The sequence below is a fragment of the Buteo buteo genome, chromosome Z (genome assembly GCF_964188355.1).
Source record: "Buteo buteo chromosome Z, bButBut1.hap1.1, whole genome shotgun sequence".
Classification (NCBI taxonomy): Eukaryota; Metazoa; Chordata; class Aves; order Accipitriformes; family Accipitridae; genus Buteo; species Buteo buteo.
Window position 1 is genome coordinate 29,011,984 of NC_134204.1, and position 24,153 is coordinate 29,036,136.

At 38.6% G+C, this 24,153-nt stretch overlaps 1 protein-coding gene across 3 annotated transcripts in view; it reads left to right on the forward strand.

The window, feature by feature from the left end:
• The window catches only part of MRPS27 (mitochondrial ribosomal protein S27), a 47,626-nt gene that overhangs the window by 486 nt on the left and 22,987 nt on the right, over positions 1–24,153 (forward strand). For 2 of the 3 annotated variants that reach the window (XM_075020395.1, XM_075020393.1), the window contains exons 2-4: positions 1,631–1,708; positions 7,494–7,564; positions 9,512–9,570. In XM_075020395.1, the coding sequence (XP_074876496.1) occupies positions 1,631–1,708; positions 7,494–7,564; positions 9,512–9,570 (208 nt within the window). Of the gene's footprint in view, positions 1–895; positions 1,025–1,630; positions 1,709–7,493; positions 7,565–9,511; positions 9,571–24,153 lie in introns of those variants that run through there. The other variant, XM_075020394.1, reaches the window with a different exon arrangement.

Consider the following 24,153-nt stretch of genomic DNA (forward strand, 5'->3'; position numbering starts at 1 on the left):
CCGCGGCAGCGAGTGTTCAACAAGACCTACTAGTAACTCAGGTGGCGGAAGCACAACCAAGACTGATGTTTTTGAAAAGCCACTTTTCCAAAAAATCCTGGCCTTTGGAAGAACTGAAGTCAGTAATGTGTACGTGAAGTGTGGTGATGATGGGTAGCTTTGTTGTGCCCTTTCACCTTCCCCGAGCAGAAATTTCTCTGTGCTGCTTCCTGGTCGCTGGACACCCTTGTCTCAAAAAGGCGGCCGGTTCCTCTGGCTCTGGCTCTGCCCAGCAGTCAACCGGCGTGAAGAGCTCAAACCAGACCTCCAGCTGACCTGAGCAAAGCCCTGTCATGCAGACAGTTGCTTGTGCTATGGAAAACAGTTCTTTAACCCCTCATGCCTGCTAGTGGCATCCTTAGCTGTGAATGAGCATACAGAAGTTTATCCTTAAAAAAAAAAAAAAATCGACGGAACCCCAGATCTTTTGTGTGCCTGTTTTATCAACATAAAGAAAAATAGCTTTAAAAGAAACCCCACCAACTAAACAAAAATACCTCTTTTTCTTATTTGCTAACAGTTTGGTAAAGTGTTGTACGTATTCTCATATTCTGACTGTGGAATTTTGGTTTTTTGGACAAAAATTTGCAAAGGTGTTCAGGGGTGGATGTGTATGTATACTTACGAGTCAGAAGGATGATGAAGAGAAAAATTGTTTCACACTCAAGGATAACAAACTTTTAGTGGTAGCAGATAGCTTTTCACATAAAGGCTTTAAGGTAGTCACTAAGAATTCTGTGTAGCATAGTAATGTCTATTTTAAAAATATTTCCTGTTTCTTCACATTAATTTCTGCAATCTTCTGCATGTATTTTTATATTTTCTTTCAACAGATTTTATCCAGATGTTCCTCATGCATCTTCAAGGCCTCATCGTTTGCGAGTGATGCACAGACATTTTTTTTTTTCTTTGAAATGAGGCATTTTCCCTTTTTTTTCCCCATTTGTTTCAAAAGCTAGAACAGCGTCTTGAGCAGATTTCAAAGGTGGTACAAAGACTATTTGGAAAAAATTTTCAAAAACATTTGAGCAAACTCTGCAGTTCACAGGAGACGGGAAAAAAGGAGATGATAAAAAATGAGAGTATTTCCAGATGAGCATCTACCTTTCATGTCCAGTGAGACAAATCTCTACAGGTGGAAAAAATAATGATCCAACAACAACAGAAAAGCCTTTTTGTGCATATTCATCTTTTTTTGCTTATGCTTTTATGCCTACGTTTAGCTAATTCTTAGCATTTGATGAAAAACATCTGTGTGCACAAAGAAGCTATCCTTTATTATTGTCTGGGTTTTTTTCTACTTTTATAAAATTATCATTTTCTTAAAATACAGAGTTCAGGTTTGGGAAGATTTGTTTCATGCTGAAAAAAAAAAAGGGGAAAACTTTTCTGTTGTAAGAATGATGAGGTAATTCCACCTACAAGGAATCTGAACTGTTATGGTAGCTGCTGCAGCCAGCTGTGTCCTAAAGACAGTTTAATGCATCCAACTCAGTAAATGTGACAGGAGAAGGTGATACCTAATAAAGTGTTAGTTTGTTTAGAAATGTCTAAGCAACCTGGCTTATGTAGTCATTTCTTTCTTCATTAGGTAGAAGATCTCTTCTTTCTGCGGCCTATGTGGACAGCTCAAAATGGGAAAAGAGGCAAAAAGAGGAGCATAGCCTGGGTGAGAAAAGTTTGTTTCTATTTTTCTACTTTGACTAATTAATTGCAACCTGAACTCATTTTAGACTAGCTCATCACCTATATATACTTCAAAATAAAAAAATGCGTGGGGCAAAACGCTTCTAAGGTTCTATGTCAGAATCTGCTCAACACGTTAAAAATCTGTCATATATATTCAAAGCTACAGTGCAGAAATAAGTTAGAATTTGCCCATTTAATTAGTGTTTGGTTTCTACAAGCTGATTTTTTTCTTTCACAAAATCCCAAGCTTTTATGAATGTCATAGTTTTTTTGTCTGACAGTTTAGACTGTCTCCAAGTGTCCTCTTCATTGACATTGTTTTAATTGTAATGCAGTGTGAAAGAACACCTATAAGTATTACAGGGCATTCCTGTTTAAAAACATTTTCTTAAAAGAACATTTTCCTCAGAGTTTGAGGCAAAGCTAAAATTTCAACAAGAAATGTAAATTTTTTGTTCGGGGAAAAACAAAACTGAACATTTTATTTCCGAGAAGTTGTACATTAAACTGTATCTGCATATGGTACTGAGATCTTTTGTGTGAATTTCATAGCTAAATTTTTTTATTAGATTACATTTCAAATGACATTCCACCATCTTTTTGGTGACTATGTTAAATAGAAAGCATCATGCAAAACATTTTTCCATGCTAAAGATATATATGCATTATTTTCTACCACGAGTATTTTGGAGATGCCTTAATGCATAATCTTTGTCTTCCATTTTTCATTCCTGGGCCCCTGAACTGTGCTTGTTAATTGTAACACAGATTATGAGGCTCACAGAAGAATCAGCAGGTAAAATTCAAGGGCTTTTGTCTCAGACAGGAAGACAGAAAAAATGATCAGAGTGATGGCTTTTATGCACTAATTTGTTGCCATTATTTGCCTATAAACAGCTAGGTTGGTATTGTCAATGTGTTTTACTGTACATGGGTCAGAAACAGCCGGTGGGTGCTCGTGGCTGTAGCTTGGATCCTGCAGAGACTGTTAATACCTTGTAGGCCTTTACTGTCAATAGGACTGCTCATGCAGTGGTTTTTGGCTGGAGCCACAGACTAGTGCCCTGGTTCAGTTCAATGCATTTGAACCAGTTGCCTCCAGATGAGAAAGAGTTCTTACTTTGACAAATGTCATAGGCGATAGAAATCCACTGTAGAAGAAAATGTTGTGCAAGTGCTGGTACAGTCCATGTTTGGCTTTCCCCAGGCCTGGCAAGACCTTTTGTGACTGCTTGGCAAGCACAGTTCTTGCTGCTGCTCTGCCAACAATCTTGACCCAAAGCAGATGTCTGTTCTATGCTTTTCAAAGAACTGCTTTGCATTTTCATTTTGTGTTCACAGAAAAAAGAAAACAAGTTAACACGGTGTCCACTGTATTAGCATTTTCAAAAAGGAGACAGCCCTGCAGACGTCTGCTCTATAGCTGTCAGCTGTATGGGTTGCACATGTAATCTTGTGTGAGGTAACTGGTGATTGTAGCTAGACTGAATTCCTCGTGTTGAGGAGATGCTCTTTTATTTGTGTATTTCAGACACTGTTTCAGAACTTTTATTCTGCAAAACTATGTTGTGAGAATACATTTAAAGGAAAAAGAAGTATTTTTGATTTAAAGTCAGTTCCATTTCTCTGCTGCAGTGATGTGGTGCCATCCCAGACTCAAACCCATTTACTGTGTCCATAGAAGATACGCTTTATTCTCTTCTCCATAGTCTCAGTGTAGCACTCCCAAGCATAAATGAGTTTAGCAAACTTCAGTACTGAAAAAAGTATGGGAAAGAACAAGACTGTATTTTATGTAGAGAAGCACATTTGTTCAAAACATAAGAATTGAAAATGTGTTAATTTGGAATTTACAAGCTGCTTGCTGGTAGGAAGACACCTGTCTAGAAATAATTTGGACTCCACTTATTAAAAATGAGATATCAACGAAACAGGAGACATGGCTGAACATAGATTCTCCAATGTTTCAGCTTGTTCATCATTAACAAGGGTAAAATTAAGTGACAGTAAGCATCTTGATGAGAAGAATACCAGTTACCAGAAACCAAGGGGACAGCAGAATCCAAGTGAGATATGAAATGCCTTTTTTTGTTAGAAACCCAGAATGGCTCATCTGCAACACCAGGTGGCAGTGCTGCCTTTACAAACTTGAATAATTTCCATTCAAAGCCTTCTTTGGTACAAAGCTGTGGTTCTTTCCAGAAGCTGCTAGGGATGTGGAAGTACTGAGAAATGTGAAACATATAAATTTGTAAGGCAAAGTACTTGCCTTGGCCTTCCTTTATATTTTAATTGGGTCTTTAAAATAATTCAAGGCTTTCTTTGTATAGAAAATGAAATGTTAGCCTGTGTACTGAGGTATTAGCTCTGCCCATCACTCCCAGGACAGGTAGACTTTGCATCACAGTTGTATCTGCTTTCCCGTTGCTGCCCCATCACTGGATTTCAGTCCTTACATGGTAGCCAAATGTGCCACTTGTTGATGTGGCTACATGCTGTGGATAGGTTCACACTGAGAATCAAACTGAAACTGTGTTGATTTCCTAGGCCAGCAAACTGGTATTAGATGTCATAACCACTGACTTGGAAGGCGAGGGTCAATGCTTTTCTGGTCATTGTTCTGAATCACCCTGTTGCAGGCTGCAAGACATTGAGGTTCTATGAACAAATGAAAATAAAAGTGAACATGAAATCTCAGATACCTATATCCTAGAGACAACCGTGAAGTCATGTCCAGAAGTTAAATGGCCTCAGCTCAGACGTACGGTTTGTTTTGTTAGTTTGTTAAATCCATAAGGGTGTGCAACATCCAGAAGTATGTTCTTAGAGAAATTAAAGTTTTGTAAAAGTTTATCTTGTAGAAATATATTTTTAGGCGATGTGTATGAGAGATCATATGTACTATGACTATCAGATAAAAGTGCTTGCAACTTACAGCTGTTGGAATGTACATAAAATTTTGCTTTGGCCATTAAAATGTTTATTTGGTTTATACACCAATGTTAGCGCGCTCAATTTTTACTACCAGCAGTGATAGGAGACTTGAGCATTCACATTCTTGCATTCTAGTACTTCTGTCAGATGTTTTTAACTAAGAAGTTTAATTTTGATTATTGAATAGCAATTTATGGAGCAAACTTGGTTTACAAAAGGTAGATCAATTATTTCAAGTCATGAATATGAGAAAAAAGTGTGGGTTTAGATGCTCTTCAGAGAAAACAAACCAGGAAAGAATCACTCACTACAAATTATTCATATCTAGAAACTACAGCAGAAACAGCAATTTGTCTGGAAACAAAGCTAAATTTCCCATTAACTTGAGTTGTCTTCTAATCTTTAAGGTTTAATCAGCTTTAATTTTATTGTGATTCCTATACTGGAGCTGATAGATGAGAGTTTCATGTTGCTTTCCATGCTAAAGTTCTGATGGAGAGTTCTAGCTTTGTAGACAGCATAAAAGGTCAGTCATTAAAATTCTGTGTGTGAACTCTCCCAGAGGAGGCCTGTGTGTAACGGCTAACAGTCTTGGGATCTTGCACTCATAGCATTGTATTCATTTGGTTTATATTCTACTTAAGTACTCAGTGTTTCCTGAAATGGGCTCTTCATCTTCATGAGCACATAGACCAAAGAAGTGCCATGGTCAGGGGTTGAGTATGGCCCAGCATGGTCTTAGGTATCAACTTACAGTTTTCAGAGGGTGATGCGCAACAAAAATAGTTCTGGAATAGATAAACGAACTCCAAACCTGTGCAGCTTTCTGTCTCAGGTCCATGTTGCTGTGTCATCAAACACGGCAGATTTCGGAGTTAATACTTTTTTCCAGTTACCTTGAAATGCAGATGAAGAGTATTGGATGGCAGTAAGCTTAGTATGTTTAGGCAAGGATCTAGCCAGTTCTTATTTCCTGACAAGATTACCTGGCTGTAGCATCCATTCTCTGTAACTTATAGCACTACTGGGAATGCCCCCGAAGTCTTCATCTACATGCTCCCTCCTGACCTTTGAGGGTTGCTGGAGAGACGGATAGTATAGAGTCAATACAGACCATTCTTGTAAGGATATTCCCACAGAAAATTCTTTACCATTAAAAAAAGTTGATCTGCTGTTTTAGTAGTTATCTGGTATGGCATGGCCTTGGTGGCCCACATCAGCTCAGTATCCTGTGTTGTATTTTGTAGGAGCTGGTACTTGCCTCAGTAACTTTGCCCCAGATTTCCCTTTGCTTTCATGGTCGTGAAATGCTTGCCTTCCCTCAGACAGAGATAAATGCTCTTTTTGTGTTTTGAAGAACACCTTAAAGTACCTCAGGAAGGAAGGTGTTATGTAAATACAAAATACTGCTATGTGGCAGACAGCAGCATTGTACAGACTAAGAGTCAATCATTTTATTCCAAATGAAGGCTCTGTCAATTTTACTGCAGCAAAAATCTTTGCACATGTGTTGTAATTTTGGAAATACCTATAAGGTCAGAGTAGCATTGAATGCCATTCGTAGTGTTAGAACTATATACCCCTCAGTATTCATTGGCAGTACAGGTGTGTTTTTAAACTGAATAGTGATACCACTTGTTTTGCAGACAGAACATAACATGGACTTCATCCCTCTGAGGCACAGCATGTTACTGGTGCAGTGCTGCTTCCTGCCCCTGACAACTTTGCCAGAGTAGAAGGCTTAGTAAATTCTGATGTGGTGCTGCAAGTTGTGCCCACCTCACATTTGATTGACAGGTGTGGAGGTTGGATGACCTTTTTGGAAAATGAACTGTAAAACGAGCCAACCTGTCAGCTCTTGAGGTATGGCCAATGGGACTAACTTGAGAGGTGTCAAAGGAGAGGCTGGATTAGTAACAGTTGTAGTCTTGGGGTGCAAAGGATGAAGCAAGGTACTACTAACGGTGTGGAGAGAATATGTTGGATTCGTGGTCCTGGGAAGATGCAGGAGAATAGAAAGAAAGAGTACGATTGAAGTCTCTAAATTTTATAGATTAAATACATCAGTTCATGTCTCAGCTAAGAATCAAACAGCTGACACTAAGCATACAATAAACAGCTTGCTCTTCCTGAGTCGTCATTATTTTCCAGGAACAGTACAAAACTAAAACTCTAAATTAAATTAATTTAACTTCCAATTAAATTCTGTAAATTCATTAAATGGAATGGTTGGCTACCTGTTCAGCAGTCAGAAGCTTAAAGTTCCCGTATGGTCAGAGTAATATTGTTAAACGACTGCTGGAGCAGAATGCTATAAAGTTAATAAGGTGCTGGCACAGTGCCCAGTTTGATTAACAGGATTTCTTTGGATTGCTGTTTGTGACTAGGGTTTATCAGTATGGTACTGCTTGTTTCTGTGTCTCATTGTTTTACCATAAAATAAAGGAGAAACCCATGTCAAAAGCACTGTCCAGCATACGCTAAGCTTGAAAGCCAGTGTGAGTTTTAAGGACATCTGCTCAGTTTTTTTTAGATGAGTTACATTAGTTATGCTAATTTCATCCAACGCATTGTAGGGTAGTTTGCTTGTTTACCCCTTCTTTCTAGTAAGTTAAAATAATCATGTTGAGAACCTTTCCATCTATTATTTTCTGTTAAAGTATTTGACAATAATTGAAAGTATTGTTTTCATACAACTTCAAAATGAGATGTTAACAAGGAACCAGAATTTGATTTCATGAACAGAGGTTCTATTCTAGGTTATATGATAGCTCTGCAGATTTTCCTGTAATGCCAGTTGATTAAACATACTCTTTTTCTGTTTTCTCCAGCTGACTTAGCCCACTTAATGGACAGAACCTATGAAAGAAAGCTGCCTGTCAGCTCTTTGACAATAGGCCGGGTAAGGAAATAAATCCCAATCATAAAGTGATGGAATGCTTCTGAAATCAAGTGAGCTGAGAGGGGATAAATGATATCACCTCTACTGGGAGTTCTGGGACTGTAAATGTCTTGTTACACTGTTAGATTGCTGTGTAAAGCTGTTTTATTGTTATTTTGTACTCATTAGGTAGTACCTGGACTGTAGGGTCTTCAAAACAGAAATATTTTTTTTGTCCTCAGTAAAATTGGGCCTCGCTGTTACTGACTATGTGTTTCCCTGATATATGTTCCCTGCCTTCCTGTGGTTTCTGTCTTAGCGAGAGCTTTAATGCCCCCTCAGGCACTTTATAAGAACCCAGGCTGCTAAGGGAATGCAGTGAATTAGCACACTGCCTGTCTGCATGCATCTTCCTCCGCTTTCAGGCTCCTTTCAGAGTGAGGCAGAGGTGGATACATTTTGCCTCTGTAGTTTTGTTTCCTTGCCTCAGCAGACTGAGGCAAGACAAATGCTGGCGTGGCATAAGAAAAGCCATTGGTTTTACTGGAATTAGTAACTAGTTCCATCCTCTGGATGGTTTAATCTGGGGAGAAGGATGTAAGGCAGAGATGTGAGATGTGCTTTTAAGTTCCCTGTGTGAGTGTTTGTACTGCAGAAGGAGAATAAATATGTCACTTGTTTAAAAAAAACCACAAACCAAACTAGTTTCAATCTTCAAAATTATCCAAAAAAGCTGAGGCACCATCCTGGTACCTCACTGACATCACTAATTAGGATCATTGGCACCACTGATGGAGGAGTCACAGAACAGTGACAAGGTGTTGTACATCTTTGCACAGTTACAAGATCAAGCATTTATACGGATCAAGCGTTCAGACAGAGGGAGGTGGATGTTCTCCCTTTTATTACTTAATCAGCTCTATTCCTTTCTTTTGTGTTCTTGCTTTGGGCTGACCTCTTCCCTGGGGAAGTGGCATTTCCAGATGGTGAAACAGCTCCCCTTTCCAATACCTGGAGCTCACATCAGATTCTTATTTTCTAAAATGTAAATAAAGCACATGGGCTTGCTATTGCCACACTCAAAAGATGAGACCTACATGTACACAATGTGCAAGGAGAGTTAAGAAACTGGAGATCAAGTACCAGTCAGCTGAAACTATTATTTTTAGCTTATGCTTAGAATGAAGAGAAGTACTGCCCTTGAAAACATGTTGTTTATGTAGTCTGAGCTAAAGGTACTATGTTGGGAAGACTCTGGAATGTTCCAGCATCTCTATGCTTATGTTAGTAAAACCTACAGGAAAACAGGATTCACTGTTAACATAAGACAAAGTCTGGTTGAAAACTTGGCTTTTATTTAAATAGTTGATAGCACTAGGAATTTTGGAAGATTGCCTGGAGTAGACAAGGTTTTAAAGGAGAGGAAAATTGTGCTTTACAGCATGGGGGGTGATTTTTTCTTACCATTTTTTATGTGTGGTGAAATACAAAATGCTGTTGCTGCTGTCCTTCAGGATTTATAGTATGAATAGGCACAACAGGCAAACTCTAGGGAAAAGAATATTTTTTAGAAAGAGAAGTAAGGCATATCGAGACTCACTCAAAATTGGGGAAGAAAAAGTAAGGATCTGAATGTGTTCTTAAAGAGCAAAAATTTCAGAGAGGAGCAGCAAAAATACGGGGTACTGAGCTATATGGACATAATTCTTGGGTGGTCTCCATGTTTTCAAGGTGCATAATGTTTCTTAGAGGTGAGGAGGGGAGTTCTCCGTTTTTTAAAAAAGATTTGACTTTTAGCAGTCTAGAAGAAACCTGAGTAGGAGCAAAGAAAGACTGGAAGACCTGCAGTACTGTCAGACACCTAAATATGCCAAACAAATGTATTTTGTTTATTGAAGTGGCATTTTCTTCTAACAGGCTTTGTGAGTGCTCCCTCTGAGGCTTTTATTTCTTATTTTTTTTAATCAGTTTGTTGACAACATTACTTCACGAGAGGAAGTGGATCAAGCCGAATACTACCTTTACAAGTAAGCATCTTTTCCCCCCAACATGAACTTTGAGACATACGAGTAAATACCATAAAGTCTTGCCCTTTTAAGACTCTTACCCTTTCCAGCTAACTGGCTTTGATTTCTGTTTTGCAAAATATGTGCATCTACTTGTCTTACAACTCACAGCTAAGGGCCTTCTTGGTAACTTCTCCTTTGTTATGGCTACCCTTTTTCTGGACCTCTGGCATTGACTCCTGTCAAGCATGTTAGTCTGAGTCACTGAACAGCTAATACAACCTTCAGCTATGATTTACATTAGAGGTGCTGAAATGATAAGGAATTATGTTTGTTTACAGTTTTTCCTTCTGATACTTTTTTGTTTTCTAAGTCATAATTTAACTAAATTGGCTATACGCATATTTGCATGGGTAACTGTAGGACTGAAGGAAGTTTGTTTCCTTAGAATGAACAGAAATGAGAGTGGGCACGCTGTGGTAATGATCAAGGCACCAAGGCTAAATGAAGTATAGTTTTGGTTTTTATCCCCTTAATACTTTGTATTCCCCAAATAAGCTGTGTCGTTCACCTAATGCATGGGTTTTTAAGGTTTTCTGCAGCTGTTTTTGTGTTGAGTGAAGCATATTGGGTATATTGTCAGGTTGAATGCTTGCTTATTTCAAGTTAGTACATCTCAATATTGACTTTAAGAAGGCAGTAATTCTTGCTGATCACTAAAATAAATTAGTTCTGTTATGGATGGTTGCACACACATTTTGAGAGCTAGGTTTCCTGACAGAGAAAGTAAATCACTCTGTCAAAGTGCATGAGAGGCATCTTTACAAATAATGTCAGGTTGTTATTTGTAAATAATAAAGATTGTTATTTTAATGAATAAGTTTACCGGATGGCTGTTTTAAGTATATGCATAGTTTTAAGTGCATGACTGCATTAGACTTGTGATCTCTGTGATTCTTTGGTAATACTGGGGCATCATCTGAACCTCAGAGCTTCAAGATGGAAGCAAGAGAACCCAGTTTGCTAATACTAGCAATATCCTGTAATGAAAAAATAAAAGGAGGAAGAAGAATCTCTCACAGAGAGGAGGCTAGTGGAGCTTTCATTCCTTCTGATCAAGATTTCATTAGTCCTGTCAGAATGTGTGGTCAGAAATCAGTTTTCCATCCTGCAACAGGTGAGATGGAAACAGGAGAAAGAAAAGCTAGTTTAAGGCAAGCCCTCATTTTTGTTTTACAGATGTGCTATTAGTACCCTTTGCTAACATTCTTGAAGATTGTAGAGTACATAGTGCCACACGGACTTAAGTTCTCTGGCGACAGGCCCTGTAGGGTAAGTGATGCCAAGAGACCTTTGAATGTACTGACATCAAGAGGAAAGTGTGGTAGTTTAATTGCTGAGCCTCAAAATGGTACGGATAAAATCCAGATAGTCAGAGTGAGATGTTCATAATGTATCTTACAGGTTTGTTCTTAAAAACAAGACGGTCAGAGAGCGCGACAAAAAATTAGAAGCATAGAAAACATTCCATAGTAAGAGGGAGAGAATAGAATGGGAATCTTTAACATGTAAATATCCTCCCCACTCTATCTGTGCCTGGTTACTACATCAGTTTAAAATACAGGGGGTTTATCCTTAAAAACACATTCTAAAGGAGAGATTTGTGGTTCAAAAATAAGTACAGTGAATTACTGTTTCTCTAAGAAATAATTCTCCTGCAGCTTGTCAGAATGTAGTTATGTGCATATCAAATAGGATCATTTGTAATTGATACAGATTTTAGTAGTCTGTGTGGAGAGAATAGGGAGGTACTAACGTGTCACATGGCTTGTCGGACGTGCTTTGGTTGGAATTTTTCTTGTGTGTCTCCCTGTAATGCTGCTTTGTTTTGGTGTTGCAAAATGCTTGGTCTTTTGGTGATGTTAGCATCAGTTTTCCAGGAGACTTCATTCCAGCATGATCTGTGAAACTATTCTCAAAATGCATTTACATGCAGGTAGTGAAACAGTGTAGAGAGGTCTGTAATTCATGTGAAAATGTAAAAATCCCAATTACAACATCAGCTTCCCTTTCAAATGAAAATAAGTGTGCTAGCTTCAGGAAATAGGAGATGTGGTTGGTATCCACAAGGCCCGTTTTATTGTTCTTCACATTTTGCACTTAGGCTGGAGTTCAAATGAAGGACATGTTTATCAAGATCTCTTTGCGGCTGGGAGGATGTTTGACACAGAGAAAGTCCTGCAGAAGTGGCCACACCATGAGACATAAAGGAGGTGGTAGAGAGAGAGAGTTAAGAAGCAGAGAAGCTTTGACAAGAAATCTCTTTTTCTGGCTTAATGAGAAACAGTTCAATGCACAATTTTTGTACTTTATGTAAGGAGAGTAAGCTTCTGAAGAAGAAAAAGGCAGTGTCAGCAAAAAGCTTTTTTCTGTTTTCTAAGGTATACAAATCCATTGTGAGCAAATGGCATGTACACGGCCTGCTAAGTTGGCTGTATGGGCATTTGCCTGAACATAAATAAGCAGAATGCTCCCAGGGTCCTGTGTTTTTCCCTTTATCTGCTTGTCGAGTATAAGGGGGAGATTTTGATGTCTCTCCCCAATGTTGGGTGCCTCTGGCAATCTGAGGTGAAGGGCAGTCAGTTCCAAGGTCCTTACAAGGTTGGAAGATGTTCCTGGTACAAAAGGGCAAACCGTGCCTGTGGGAAGAATCAGAGGGAAGTAAATAGCATTTCCATGCTTGCTGTGTGGGCTTTCCCTGAAGATGGGAGTGCCAGAACTTGCAAGCTTTATAGACTGGAGACTTTACTTGTGGTGTGTAAGGCAGAACACAGTTTCAAAAAGTAGTATTCTGGAGCGTTACTGTAATGCATTTAGGGTCCCGAAATACAATATACGTATTATATTTAGACCTGTTCCAACTTTACATCCTTTTAAAGCAGTGAATCTTCAGCCATACTGTCTCCATGGAGGATCTTGAGCTCTCAAGAATAGCTGTGTAGAAGCTGCTACACTACATTGTGGAACATGTCAGTAAGATGGTAAAGGCTGTTTTGAGGCATGACGTCATCTGCTTTCAGTGCTCCTCTTTTTGTTCTTTTCTGAATACCTTCCCCCCCTCTGTTAACTGTCAGACTTAAAAAAATCCTTTCATCTCCTAGGATCCCAGCAGAAATTCTAATCAGAATGCAGAGTGCTTTCAGCCAGATCAAAGACCTGCAGTTCTCCTTACTTTGTCCTGTCTCGCCGAGATGTCACTATTTCTCACGTCAGGGTGTTTTTCATACGATAGAAACATTAGCATAATGGAGAGAGGTTTTGTGGTGAGGTAACTCTGCTGATTCTCTATGTAGGTTTTATGCCAACAAAGATGTGTTTGAAAGCAATTGGGGAAGTTTTATGTTGAGATTACTCAGGAGGATTTTTAATTGCATTAAACCCATGACCCACAGAAAAAAGTATGCACACTGTCTGTAGAATGTAAATGTTTGCGTGTGCATGTACTTGCAAATTCTTGCACAATCTACCTAGATTTTTTCATTGCCTTTCCTTGGTTGGTAATTGGTTTTTTGGAAATGAAGTTATACCTGCAGATTTCAGGATTTATTACCTGGGGTCAGTACTTGATTATAATCACAAAATGGGTTAATAGCAAACTATTAGAAGTTATTCTTAATTATGCTGTTAAATCTTTCATAGTAGCATGTTACAGTTTTGAGGCCTGATTTCAGCCATTAAATAATTTTGGGACTACAGTGGTCTCCATTTGTGCTTATTCCTTATAATGCCAGTCCATCAGTAGTTAGTCCAACATCATATGCAAAGTAAGTTTCACCTGTACTGTCTGTATCTGCATCTCTGTTCTGTGGGTGCAGAAGTTGCAGTTTTTGATACTTCCATGCTGATCAAGTTGTATAGCATCAGAAAATGTTCAGTTACTCTAAAATATTGCTTTTACTAAATGATCACAATGGACCAAAAAAAAATTTTTCTTTACTCCTAAAATATACTTTGGGTGGCATTCATTCCCACTGATTTGATACTTTGTTTTTGTATATAAATCTACAGGATGTAATGAATACCACTAACCTGTTGCAGCACAAATAGGAAAAGAGATATAGACACAACCCTACAATATATTTAATTCTTCCTTTGAGATGTTTTCATTGTCCTAAGGCCGTAGCTGATAAAGACTTCATCAGTTCATGAGGTCTTGGCTTTTGCTCCCTCCAGAGAAATATGTGGGTAAAAAAAAAAGAGAGATAAAAATAAATGAGTCAGAAATATCTGCCTATTATTCAAGTTCTGCAGCAGTTCTGTTTTGAAAGGATATTGAGAATTGGTGGTAAAAATACACTTCATAGCCAGAATGGTATGTTTTACCAGGTTGGACACCTGCCTCCGTTGAGCAATCCAAAATAACTTCATTTGCAAAAGATCTGGGCTGCTGTTTAACAGGTAGGGAGACACAAGGAAGGGAAGCACCAGAGAGATTTACCTCATTAGCACTTGAGTGACAGAAATACCTGTGTTTAATGCTGTTGCATTAGTGTGTGATGTTGCTTCATGGGAAGAACTGTTGGTTGCTATCCCAGCTGGTGCTGTCAGGTGTAAGTGTTTTGGTCTTAGAGACCCCACCACTCTTCAGGCTTCAGCATTGAACTCATTTCTGCACAGAGGGGCACACGTGCTTACTCTCCCTGTCATCTTTCACTGTTTCTTTGTTGTCAGAGTCTGAGCTATAGGAACCTTTGGAGAAAGTAACTAGCAACTGCATTTCAGAACCCAGAGCCAAATTTCAGCAAGCCTAATCCTGTAACCACATCTCATTCAAGTAGGTGTGCTCAGTCAGCATAACTGTGCTGGAAAGTGGGGGAGAACCATCAGTAAAGATATAACACTGAAAAGCATTCAGAAAGATCTCTTCCTGTAACACAGGCTTTTTCAGTCATCTGCTTTTCATAGTTCATCTTTTTGTATATGCTTTGCTTTAAGCTTGGCAGAAACTGGACAAGAATTTTCTAGGCACTGCATATAAAAGCAGAAAAAGTTGGAAGACTTTCCTTCAACACTTATCTTTTCTTTTTTTCATCTTGCCAACACTAGAGGGATAAGCGTTTGGATTTTAAAAACCTTTCTATTTAAAACAAGGGAAAAAGAAGGATTCTTCTACAGACAGAATGCATAGATCAACCTTAGGGGGACCCCCCCACCCCAACCCACCCCAGTATTTCTGGAGTAGGTAAGAAGATAAAGCCAATCAGATTCAGAAATGGAAAGAACTTCATGAGTCCACACCCCATGTAGATACATTTTATGTTTAGTATTGGGAGAAAGGCTTTCAATGCTATTCTTGCAAGAAAAGATTATTAGCAGAATTTTCGTACCTTTGAACCAGCATCTTTCTTGCCATCAGCTAAAAGCATTCTATCTAGTAGATCGTATTGTAAATAGACTGAAGTACAATGTGAACAGTAAGTATTTAGATCTCGAATGTTGTATTCATTACATGTTGAAGGAGAAAAGGCAATTTTGTCTTAGAATTTGACTCCTACTCACCTTAAAGTTCAAGGTGCCATATCCAGTGGCATTCTAAAGGTTGTTTTGTAAATTTCTGCACCAGCAAAAAGCCTGTCTGGAGGCAGATCTTGCATTATATTTTAGAAATACTGAAAGTCTAGACAGAGGTTAAATTGCAGCCAAAAATGTAAAGAGTGAGCTGTTCATATGAATACAAATGACCAGGATAGAGTAAAGCCTTTTATAAGCTTCAGAATTTAAAACACAGACACATGCGGAGATTTATTCCTTTGCCAGCTTTGATGACTAATAATTGTAAAGATACACTTGAGAATTAACCCCATCCGGGTTCCCCTGAAAGGAACTTAAGGTTCCATTACAGCCTCTGAGCAGTAATGGCAGCAGCTCCAAACCCATGTAAACAGAAGAAAAAAGCATATAAAGTTACTGTTCCTATTGAGTTCCCTCTCTTACAACTTTCTTAAGTAGTGTTAAACAGTACAGCAATCTTTTCCCTTTAACTAATGTTGAAGATGGCAACTACTAGGATAAAAACCTGAATTTTTATTAGGCTTACAACCATACCTAGAGCTGCCATGATCCCTTCTTTGGGAACTGCTGACTTTGACATTATTGTATCCATCAGCCTAAATCATTCCTTTATGGTGCAGCATTTATTCCTTTTTGAATCAAAATAAATACAGCAGAAAAAATAATGAACAACTGCATTGTTAAGGAATAATCTTGACATGCTGTAGACCTGAGCTGTCTTATTACAGATAGATTGATTAGAATTAGAATTATTTGAATTGTTGAATTTGATCTCAGTTTAAATCAGCAAGCAAGAAACCTTAGTTTAAGTAAAAGACTTTAATCATGTTTCATGTTTATAATTGTATTTATCTTTCTAAAGAAAGCTTATGGTTGTTTTCTGGTAACCCTTTAAACCATTTTATTTTCTTTGGAATGACAGTACTAAATTTGGAACTATTTTTTTACTGAGCGAGGAGGCAGTCTCGTGTAGGTACTTACAAGGTTGACAGGTATTTATTTGCAGGTTTAATTTATGTATTTGATTATCTTTAAAAAAAAAGAGAGAAGTGTTTACCAGAGTGCTGTTTTTCATTGATTATGTGGACAACTCTCTTGAGAAGGAAACTTGAATGAAATCATTACTTTTCTGCAAATGTTCAGATTTTAATGATTATGTAAACATTAATTGTATTAGATAGAATATGGGAAGCCTTTATCAGAACATGTTTTAAAACTTAGCAACTCCAGGAAATCTTGTTTTCATTTGGTGAAATTAACAGATTCTCAAGGTGTCAGGATTTTAGTATTTGTAGGTGCCAGTTTTTATTTCTCTCTTACTTAGAAGGGGTAAGCATGCATTCCTGCTGTTTTCAGTCACAAGTTACTCATTGAGCTGAACTAAACATAACATAGGAGAATAAGGAATATATTATGATTGCAGCTGTAGAAGGGGCAACAGTCATTACAAATCCTGGTTTCAGTTGCTTAGCTAGTAACTTTCTCCAGTCTGTGGTATCCTACTGGATCAATATGCTGTAAAATATGTTTCTTGAGGGGAAAAAAGATACTTAGTGCAACTTGTTGAATTCAGGTGGGTTTTTTTGTAAGCAGTTTGTTTCAAATAGAAATTCTGTTAATTTTTTGTTAGCTTTAGCTTACTGAGTCACAGCGCTAAGTAGCACTGAATTGTGGTCTGAGCAAAACCAGGGATAGCCATTCAAATGAAAATGTTAGGCCATTTTAACTTCATCCATCTTCACACATTATGTATAAAATAACAAAATAGGCTAAAAATGGGAAGGTATTTATCCTATACTTTGGGGAATACAGGGTTTTGTCCTGTTGCAACCAGCGTGTACTCAAAATGCTGAACAGTTTTAATGTCACAAGACAGAAGAATAAGTACAAAGTCAAAAGTCTTCCAGATTAGGCAGAAAATTTCTTAGGAAAGTCAGTGGTTGTGATTATTTTACTGTAATCAGTAGTAAAAGAGAGAGTAAAGGCAATTTATGAGGTAAGTTATGGTGCTGATTTGTTGCCATTAGTGATGGTTTTCTGTGGGGTGAATTAGGGTGTTCATGGCTTAGATGGACTGTGCAAGCAACTGTGGATGAGCTTCTGGTAAGATGAAGACAAGTGTTTTATTGAAAATGGATTTTTAAGAACAGGTTGAGTATTTAGAGCTTGGACATTGTTTTGACTTTGTCAGTTTTATTCTGGAAAAATTTAATTTAGGAGCTGGAGAGGAAAGATGCGCAGAAAGTAGTGTTGGCTCTCTGGTGTCCTGATGTTCGGTATAGGAGTTGCATAGCCTGCTACAGCTGTTAAGTTGCAAATACATCTTGGGCTGAACATACATGTTGTAAAGCTGATCCACTTACCTAGGTTTACTCAGGATTTTCTGTTTTGTTTTTTCTTGTTTGTAACTAAAAGTAATGCTTACAAGAAAGTAGGACTGGAGATTGGCTAAGAATGTGAAATGATTTGAAACATTCTAGGCCATATTACAGTCTAGCTTAGCATGGAAAGGGATTTGTGTTTATCTGTTGTTCTGTTGGGGTTTTTTTCTTTACAATGTTTGAAGAAAGGTTTCTCCAGGAGACTAATATGAATGCTAGTAATACCTAAACAGGCAGTTTCATGACACTGTTGTTTTTCTACTGTGGAAACAGTATCAGCTCTTGCAGGGTGCATGGAAGCAGAGCTGGAAACAAAGCACCTCTCTGACATTCCACTGCATGAGAATTCCCGTTCTGCACCACCTTTATTGAGAAGATTGTCAGAATGGTTGAATGATGGCAAGTCATGTGCTGGTTTTATAGTGCGGATTGATGGAGAGAAGGACAAAGGCACTAAAGTACTTTTTCCTGTGTTACCTCAGCCAACATAAGAAATATAAGGCTCGTGCATTTTCAGTGAGAACTTCCCTTCGTTTTACTGTATACAAGGAAAAATTCATATGATCTTAATTTTAAACAAATCATGGTATATAAGCTTGCTGTGTTCCACAGGGCATGCAAGATGAATGCAGTCTGATCAAGCATGTAAAAAAGGCCTACACCATCTTATTGGACTTCCTAGTAGTCAAGAAAAGTGTTACGTGCTTTGTTGGTAACAGTGAAGACATTCAACTTAGTAATATGATCCAGTAAAGTATCTGTTGTGTTGTGCTCTGAGAATATCTGTGGTTTTGATGCATGTTGCTGCAGAGTATGTAGTAACAGCTAGCAGATGTGATGTGTTTCCAGAAGGTGAAAGCCTTTGGAAATGGAAAGAACATTAAGATGACCATGATAAGGGATGAAATAATGCACCATAGGTATAGGTCTGATGATCTTTTGTTTTATTATACACCATTATAGACAAAATGGTTACAACAAAATCAAAATTACTGTGACAGGGAGGAGGGAGACCTACATTAGCATACATCTTTCTTTAGCTTATAAATGATTGGGAATGTTAATTTTCAAATAGCTGGCTGTTTTTATTTACAGAAATAGATGTTTATGCTTTGGTAGGACTCAAAATGTTTGGTCAGCCATCAGTTATTGAGACGTTTAGGAAATTACCTGATTATATCCATCAAGCTGTAGGTTTCTTTTTGGCTCCAGTAACAAAGAAACTTGAAAAGCTAGTTTACGTTGCTTGATTCCAGCGGTTCATTTTTTCTAAATATGTACGTCCATCTTCGGAAATGTCCAAAAACATTAGAGTGCAGAACAAAAATTAAAATAAGCAGGTGTATTTATTCAACTTGTATGGCTGCTTATTTCTGCATATACATTCATGCCTGTGAAAAAGTGTTCTACTCCCTAAGGAAAGAAGAAGCTTTTATTACAAACAGACCCACAAAACAATGCTTTGCTGTAATTGAATAGAGGTACTGATAAGAAAAGGTCATAGTTTAAAATTTTCCTGGGGTGATATCTGAGGTTATTTCTCTCTGTGTTTCCAGAAATGGGAAATTAAGGTGCAAATTTGTGAATGTAAGATGCCCAGTAGCAAAGTGAAAAAACCTGTTATTCAGAGTGCCTATTTTGGGTGGAGTTTTTTTGAGGAGGGGTTGTTTTAATGCTGGTTTAATAGCTATTTTTAAAGCTGCATGCTCCAGATAACGTATCTATACTGTCTGCTGGAGTGAGGCCAGTTGCATATTCAGTCCTTCTCTGTGCCAAGCACTCCAGTCACTCTGCTCAGCTACCTGTAACTGTTCTTCTGGCAGAGTGCCTGTTACCTCTTTTTCTATTTCTGTCCTTTACTTGGTAAATCTTTGGTTCCTAGGCAGAATAATCCCTTCCTTACTCTCTTTTTTTTGGGGGGGGGGGGGCGCGGGGGTAGGACAGGATGAGGCTCAAGAAGCTTGGATAGAAGCCCAAGCCCCTCCTATCAGCTGATGGTATCCCCTTACCTATTTCCTAAGATCCTGGCTGTCCCCTGTCCCTGAAGGAGAATGTCCCCAGGCTTTTCAGCAGCCTCCCTTGTCTCCCCTCTGCTACATCAGTTTGAAAGCCTGAGGGGCTCTGTTAAATGTGGAGTTGGTCATTTCAGGAATAATGCTGTGGCAGCTCTCAGCAGTTGGTTTCCATCTTCACCAGCGTGACAGATTTTGTGGGACACTGGGCTGCACATCCTTGAAAGGTGCTGGAGTTGCCCTTGCCTCCCAGCTTCAGTCTAATTAATGATCTATGCGCATGTGTGGTGTGCCAGGTCCTCAGCGGACTAAGGCAGATCCTTGGTAACTGGGGGAACCATGTGTTTTCTCTTTGGACCAGGTGAGGATTTGACCCAGGATCTAGTTCAGGAAGCATGTAAACAGCCAACAAAGAATAATTTATTGGGTTTGTTGTTAAAATGGAAAGGGGTATACAAGAGAGCAGCTGGTAGAAACTCCTGTTTTCTCAGCTGTAAGTGCAGACACAATAAACATTCCTTCTTTCTCTTGCTGAAAAATGAATGGGGATTTTGATCCCCTCCTCCACTGTAGAGCTTGTCAAGCTGAAAGCACATGGATTTAGGCAGCTGGCTTTGCAAGCAGATTTGCACCTTTATGAGTAATATCTTTTTCCAAGAATTGGTGTGGATATAAAGCTGGCTTTAATCTCTAGAGTCAACTTTATGATCATCCTCTTTAAATTGTAATTTATTTAATTCTGATCTCTCCTCTTTCACTGCTGTTTTCATTTAACAAAGGGGAAGAATACTCCTTTCTTCAGTCTGATCAGCCACTTTCTACTTAGTTCCTTTAGGGAGTGAGCAGAGCAGGGCTAAATCCAGCCACAAGCAAAATAGATGGCCTCTGGCAGCAGACAGCTGGGAATAAATGGACAACCCAACTCCCTCCCTTGCCTACACTGCCTGTGCCAAAGCTCTGACAAACCAGACTGGCTGCTGGTGCTTGTAACTGGGGTCGGGCAAGGTATAGCAGCTACTGTGACACCATGACAGAGGAGCATTCGCAGCAGGGGTGGTACACTCTGCTTTCTCTGCAAAGGGGTTTCTTTTTTTGTCTTCCATGGAAGTTAGTGTCCTGCAGTGGTTGCACCTTTTCGCTGAGTTTCCCTTGTCCAGGTTAAATCATAAAGCAGCAAGTTCATCTTATGTAAGATACTATTGTGTTGTTTTGAAAGTCATCATTCTTTGGAGGAATTAAATAAAAGTAGCCAGACTGAAACACATCCGGTACATAATTGCATATAGTTGTAGTGTTTTCCGCCTCTTCTGTCTTCTCTGTTCTCCTGTGCAGTGGGTAACATGACACGTATAAGCCTCCTGTACTGTGGGTGCCCTGGACAACTGGATGCTTGTAAATGTCAGTTTGGAGCCTGAATACAAGATCTGAGTAGGGCACTGCTACAAGGCAAAGTGGCAGGGCGTCCTGGCCTTGCACCCTGCACTGATGCCCATCAGCAGAAGCAAAGCCAGTAGTGGGTTATATTTATAACTAACAGTCTTGGCTGTATTCCTGTCTCAAAAGGGGAGGAACTACAAAATACCCCTTCGCATTTTGAAATTCTCTGCCTGTTTTGAGTAGCACAACCTCATTTTACTGCACAGCTTGTACCTACCTAAGTAAGGGAACATTTGTCCTACAGTACATGCAGTACTTAAAGTGAGGTACCTACTGTCTCTCTCTTTAAATAACTGGTCTGACAGTATGGTATTTTTCTGAAAAGAATAAAACATTCCCAAAGCTGGTAAGAGTCCACAAATTTCAAACTGCCTGGCGAAATGCTTGAGTTGGTTTTGCTATGTTTATCCTTGATTTGCTTATTGGTCCGTGTGCTTGACATCATACACAGTGGAATAAAGGACAATTCTGTGCCATTAGGCTTGGAAGAAGTTAGATACACTAAGAGATATGCTAAATAGAAGGTAGCCTCTGAAGTACTATGATTGGCTAACTTAGTGTGGTTAGGGAACAGTTAAAAATATATCATGAAGGACTCGATTTTTGTTTTTCACTGCAAAAAATATTTCTCTGAGGAAAGTGCGTGGATGAAAGAACAACAACAAAAAAATCAGTAAGCTGTTGCTCATTAAAACGTGATGTGAAACATAGATGGATTTATGGTGGACTGCCCAGTAGCCAAGACCTGCCTATGCACCTATGGTTTACTTTTTGGAAATGGTTGCCTTTTTGACAGCACTGTGGTTGAAACTAGAGGTGAGCATCAAGTGTTTTGTCCCCTTTGTTGCAGGTGTTATGCTTCATATGAAAACCTTACTTGTTTACCCTGAAAGCTTACCATGTAGCTCTGCCTCCCTTTTGCTCATGGGGTGCAGGAGGACAGCAATGCACAAGGAAATCAGAATCTAGCAGTGAAGAATGAAGAGCGCATAGGTAGTAGGTCAAAATTAGGTTAACTTGAACTGTGGGACTATGGCAGCAAATCTGAAAAGGTGAAACCTGGTCTGTGCAAATCCAGTTTTTGAAGTCTTTGGCAGCAAATATAAGGTTTGGATCTTCCCTTGCTTAAGTTGGCTACTAAGATCCATTCAGTATTTGTATTCCTGCAGCACTCTCTTGCCAGCACCTCCTTTTTGCTTAGGTTGCATGTGGTGTGAAACTGAACAACTTTGCAGAATAAACGGTTTGGCTCATATGCTTCTGTATTGCAGGCTTTGATACTCAAGCCAGAGGTATACATCGCTTGTAATCTGTACAAGTTCAACTGTGATCAAACTGAGAAGTGTCGAGGGTTGTGTCAGTCAGTGTAATGTTAACAGTAGTTTGAAGCTAGTGTGTGATGTATTTCTGGGAGATTTTTTTGTGAAGCATAAAAAATTTGAGTAGAATAAATGGAAAATGCAGCATAGTTACAATGTGGACTCAGCTCTCAGCGAATTAGGTCTCTGTCAAAATTATGTTAATTTTGTCTCAGGTTAAATTTAGGCTGCATATTAGGCACCGTGAAAAAGTTGCTGTTTGCAAATACTGTAATAGCAATGTCTACCTACAGTCTGAAGTTTTTGCCTGCTTTTAAAATAAGAAGTCACTATTGGCTTTTGTTGACAGTGTTTTTTAGGCATACCCATAAAGTGTTCCTTTTTAATATAACATGAAAGGGGTCTGCTGTCATAGTTCAAGCTTAGCACTAGAAGGCAGAAACTCCTGAACTCCGGTCCTAACTCTGATTCAGTTCCCTCTGACACTGAATGAACAATTACAAAAGTTGGAATCTCTGTCTAATTAGCTTGAAAAGCCTTTGATGCTACATCTCTATCTAGCTTGGTTAATGGTTACTGGAATGCATGCTTCACTGTGGCACCCCTGCAACAGTTGATGGCTAGGAGATGGAGGTTTTCTAAAGCATCTGCAGTAATTTATTTATTTTTTAAAATTAAACTTCTAACTAGCTTTGAAGCAATTTATTCCCTAAAATCACATAATCTTACAGATAGCCCAGGTTGAAGAAAGTCCATGACATAAATACTATTTGGTACCCAGAAGGTTTTAAACTTACTCTGACATGCAGCTAGTGGGAACCAGCTTTCTGCTAGAAACTGACTTTCTGGCAGTCTTTAGCAGGGGATCTCTCTCACTGCAAAGTGAACAGCTACAAAGGTGATTTCAGCAATTACGAATTACAAGCAGGCTTTCACTAACATTTCTTTTTCATTTTGAAAAATTAATCTAGTTGATAACTTGTGTACCAGCTTTCAGACAGGTGGAGAATTAATTGAAGTAATGACAGGCATAGCTGGGCTAGTAGAACGGTAACAATCAAATCAGTACTTTACTTATTATATATGCCATTTTTTACAGCCTTTGTGTTAATCAGTTTTCAGAGACATAAGTAAAGATTCCAGCAGAACTGACCCTTTGTTGAGCTTTAATACAGTAAGTTTTAGCCTGACACACTTCAAAATTGCTGAGATTCAAAAATCTCCTCAAAGGAAGAAATGTAGTGTGTTATACAGTTCTTAATTTCTCTCTCTCTGTTTTTGTATGCCAGGATACCAGGAAAAGATATAATTAATGAAAGAGTTGGTTTAAATTAAACTTTATGTGGTTGCATGGGGACAAGGAAGGCACTAGAGAATGTCTTATCAGAATCACTATAGCAACAGCTCACCCCATCATTCTCCGTGTTTTCCGCAGCCTATGATACTCTCTATTCAATCACTAGATTATTAATGGCAATTATATTCAAAGCTAGTCATTGCAACTGTAAGCCCAGAATTATTTTTAACAGAGAGAAATTCTAGGAGCTGTGTCCTTTACAGTCAATAGTTTGGGGAAATGTTGGGCTTTTTATTCTTCTTGTTATTATTATGACAAGACTTTTTCTTGTTAACTCTTGCCCTTTGAGTGAATTTCAGCTTTACGGTGAAAGTGGTACAGATTCTTTATGTGTGCGAGAAGAAAAATCTGATTTTCCTGCCTGTCTTTTCCAAAAGGGGTGGGAAAGGTGAAGGATGTTGGCTAAAAAGACACTCTGTTATCCCAGAAGAAGGAGAAAAATAGAAGTACTATATGGAAGTGTCTGTATATTTGGTTTCTGTCATTGGGGATATATCTCTAAGCAACACAAAGTGAAGCAAATCTCC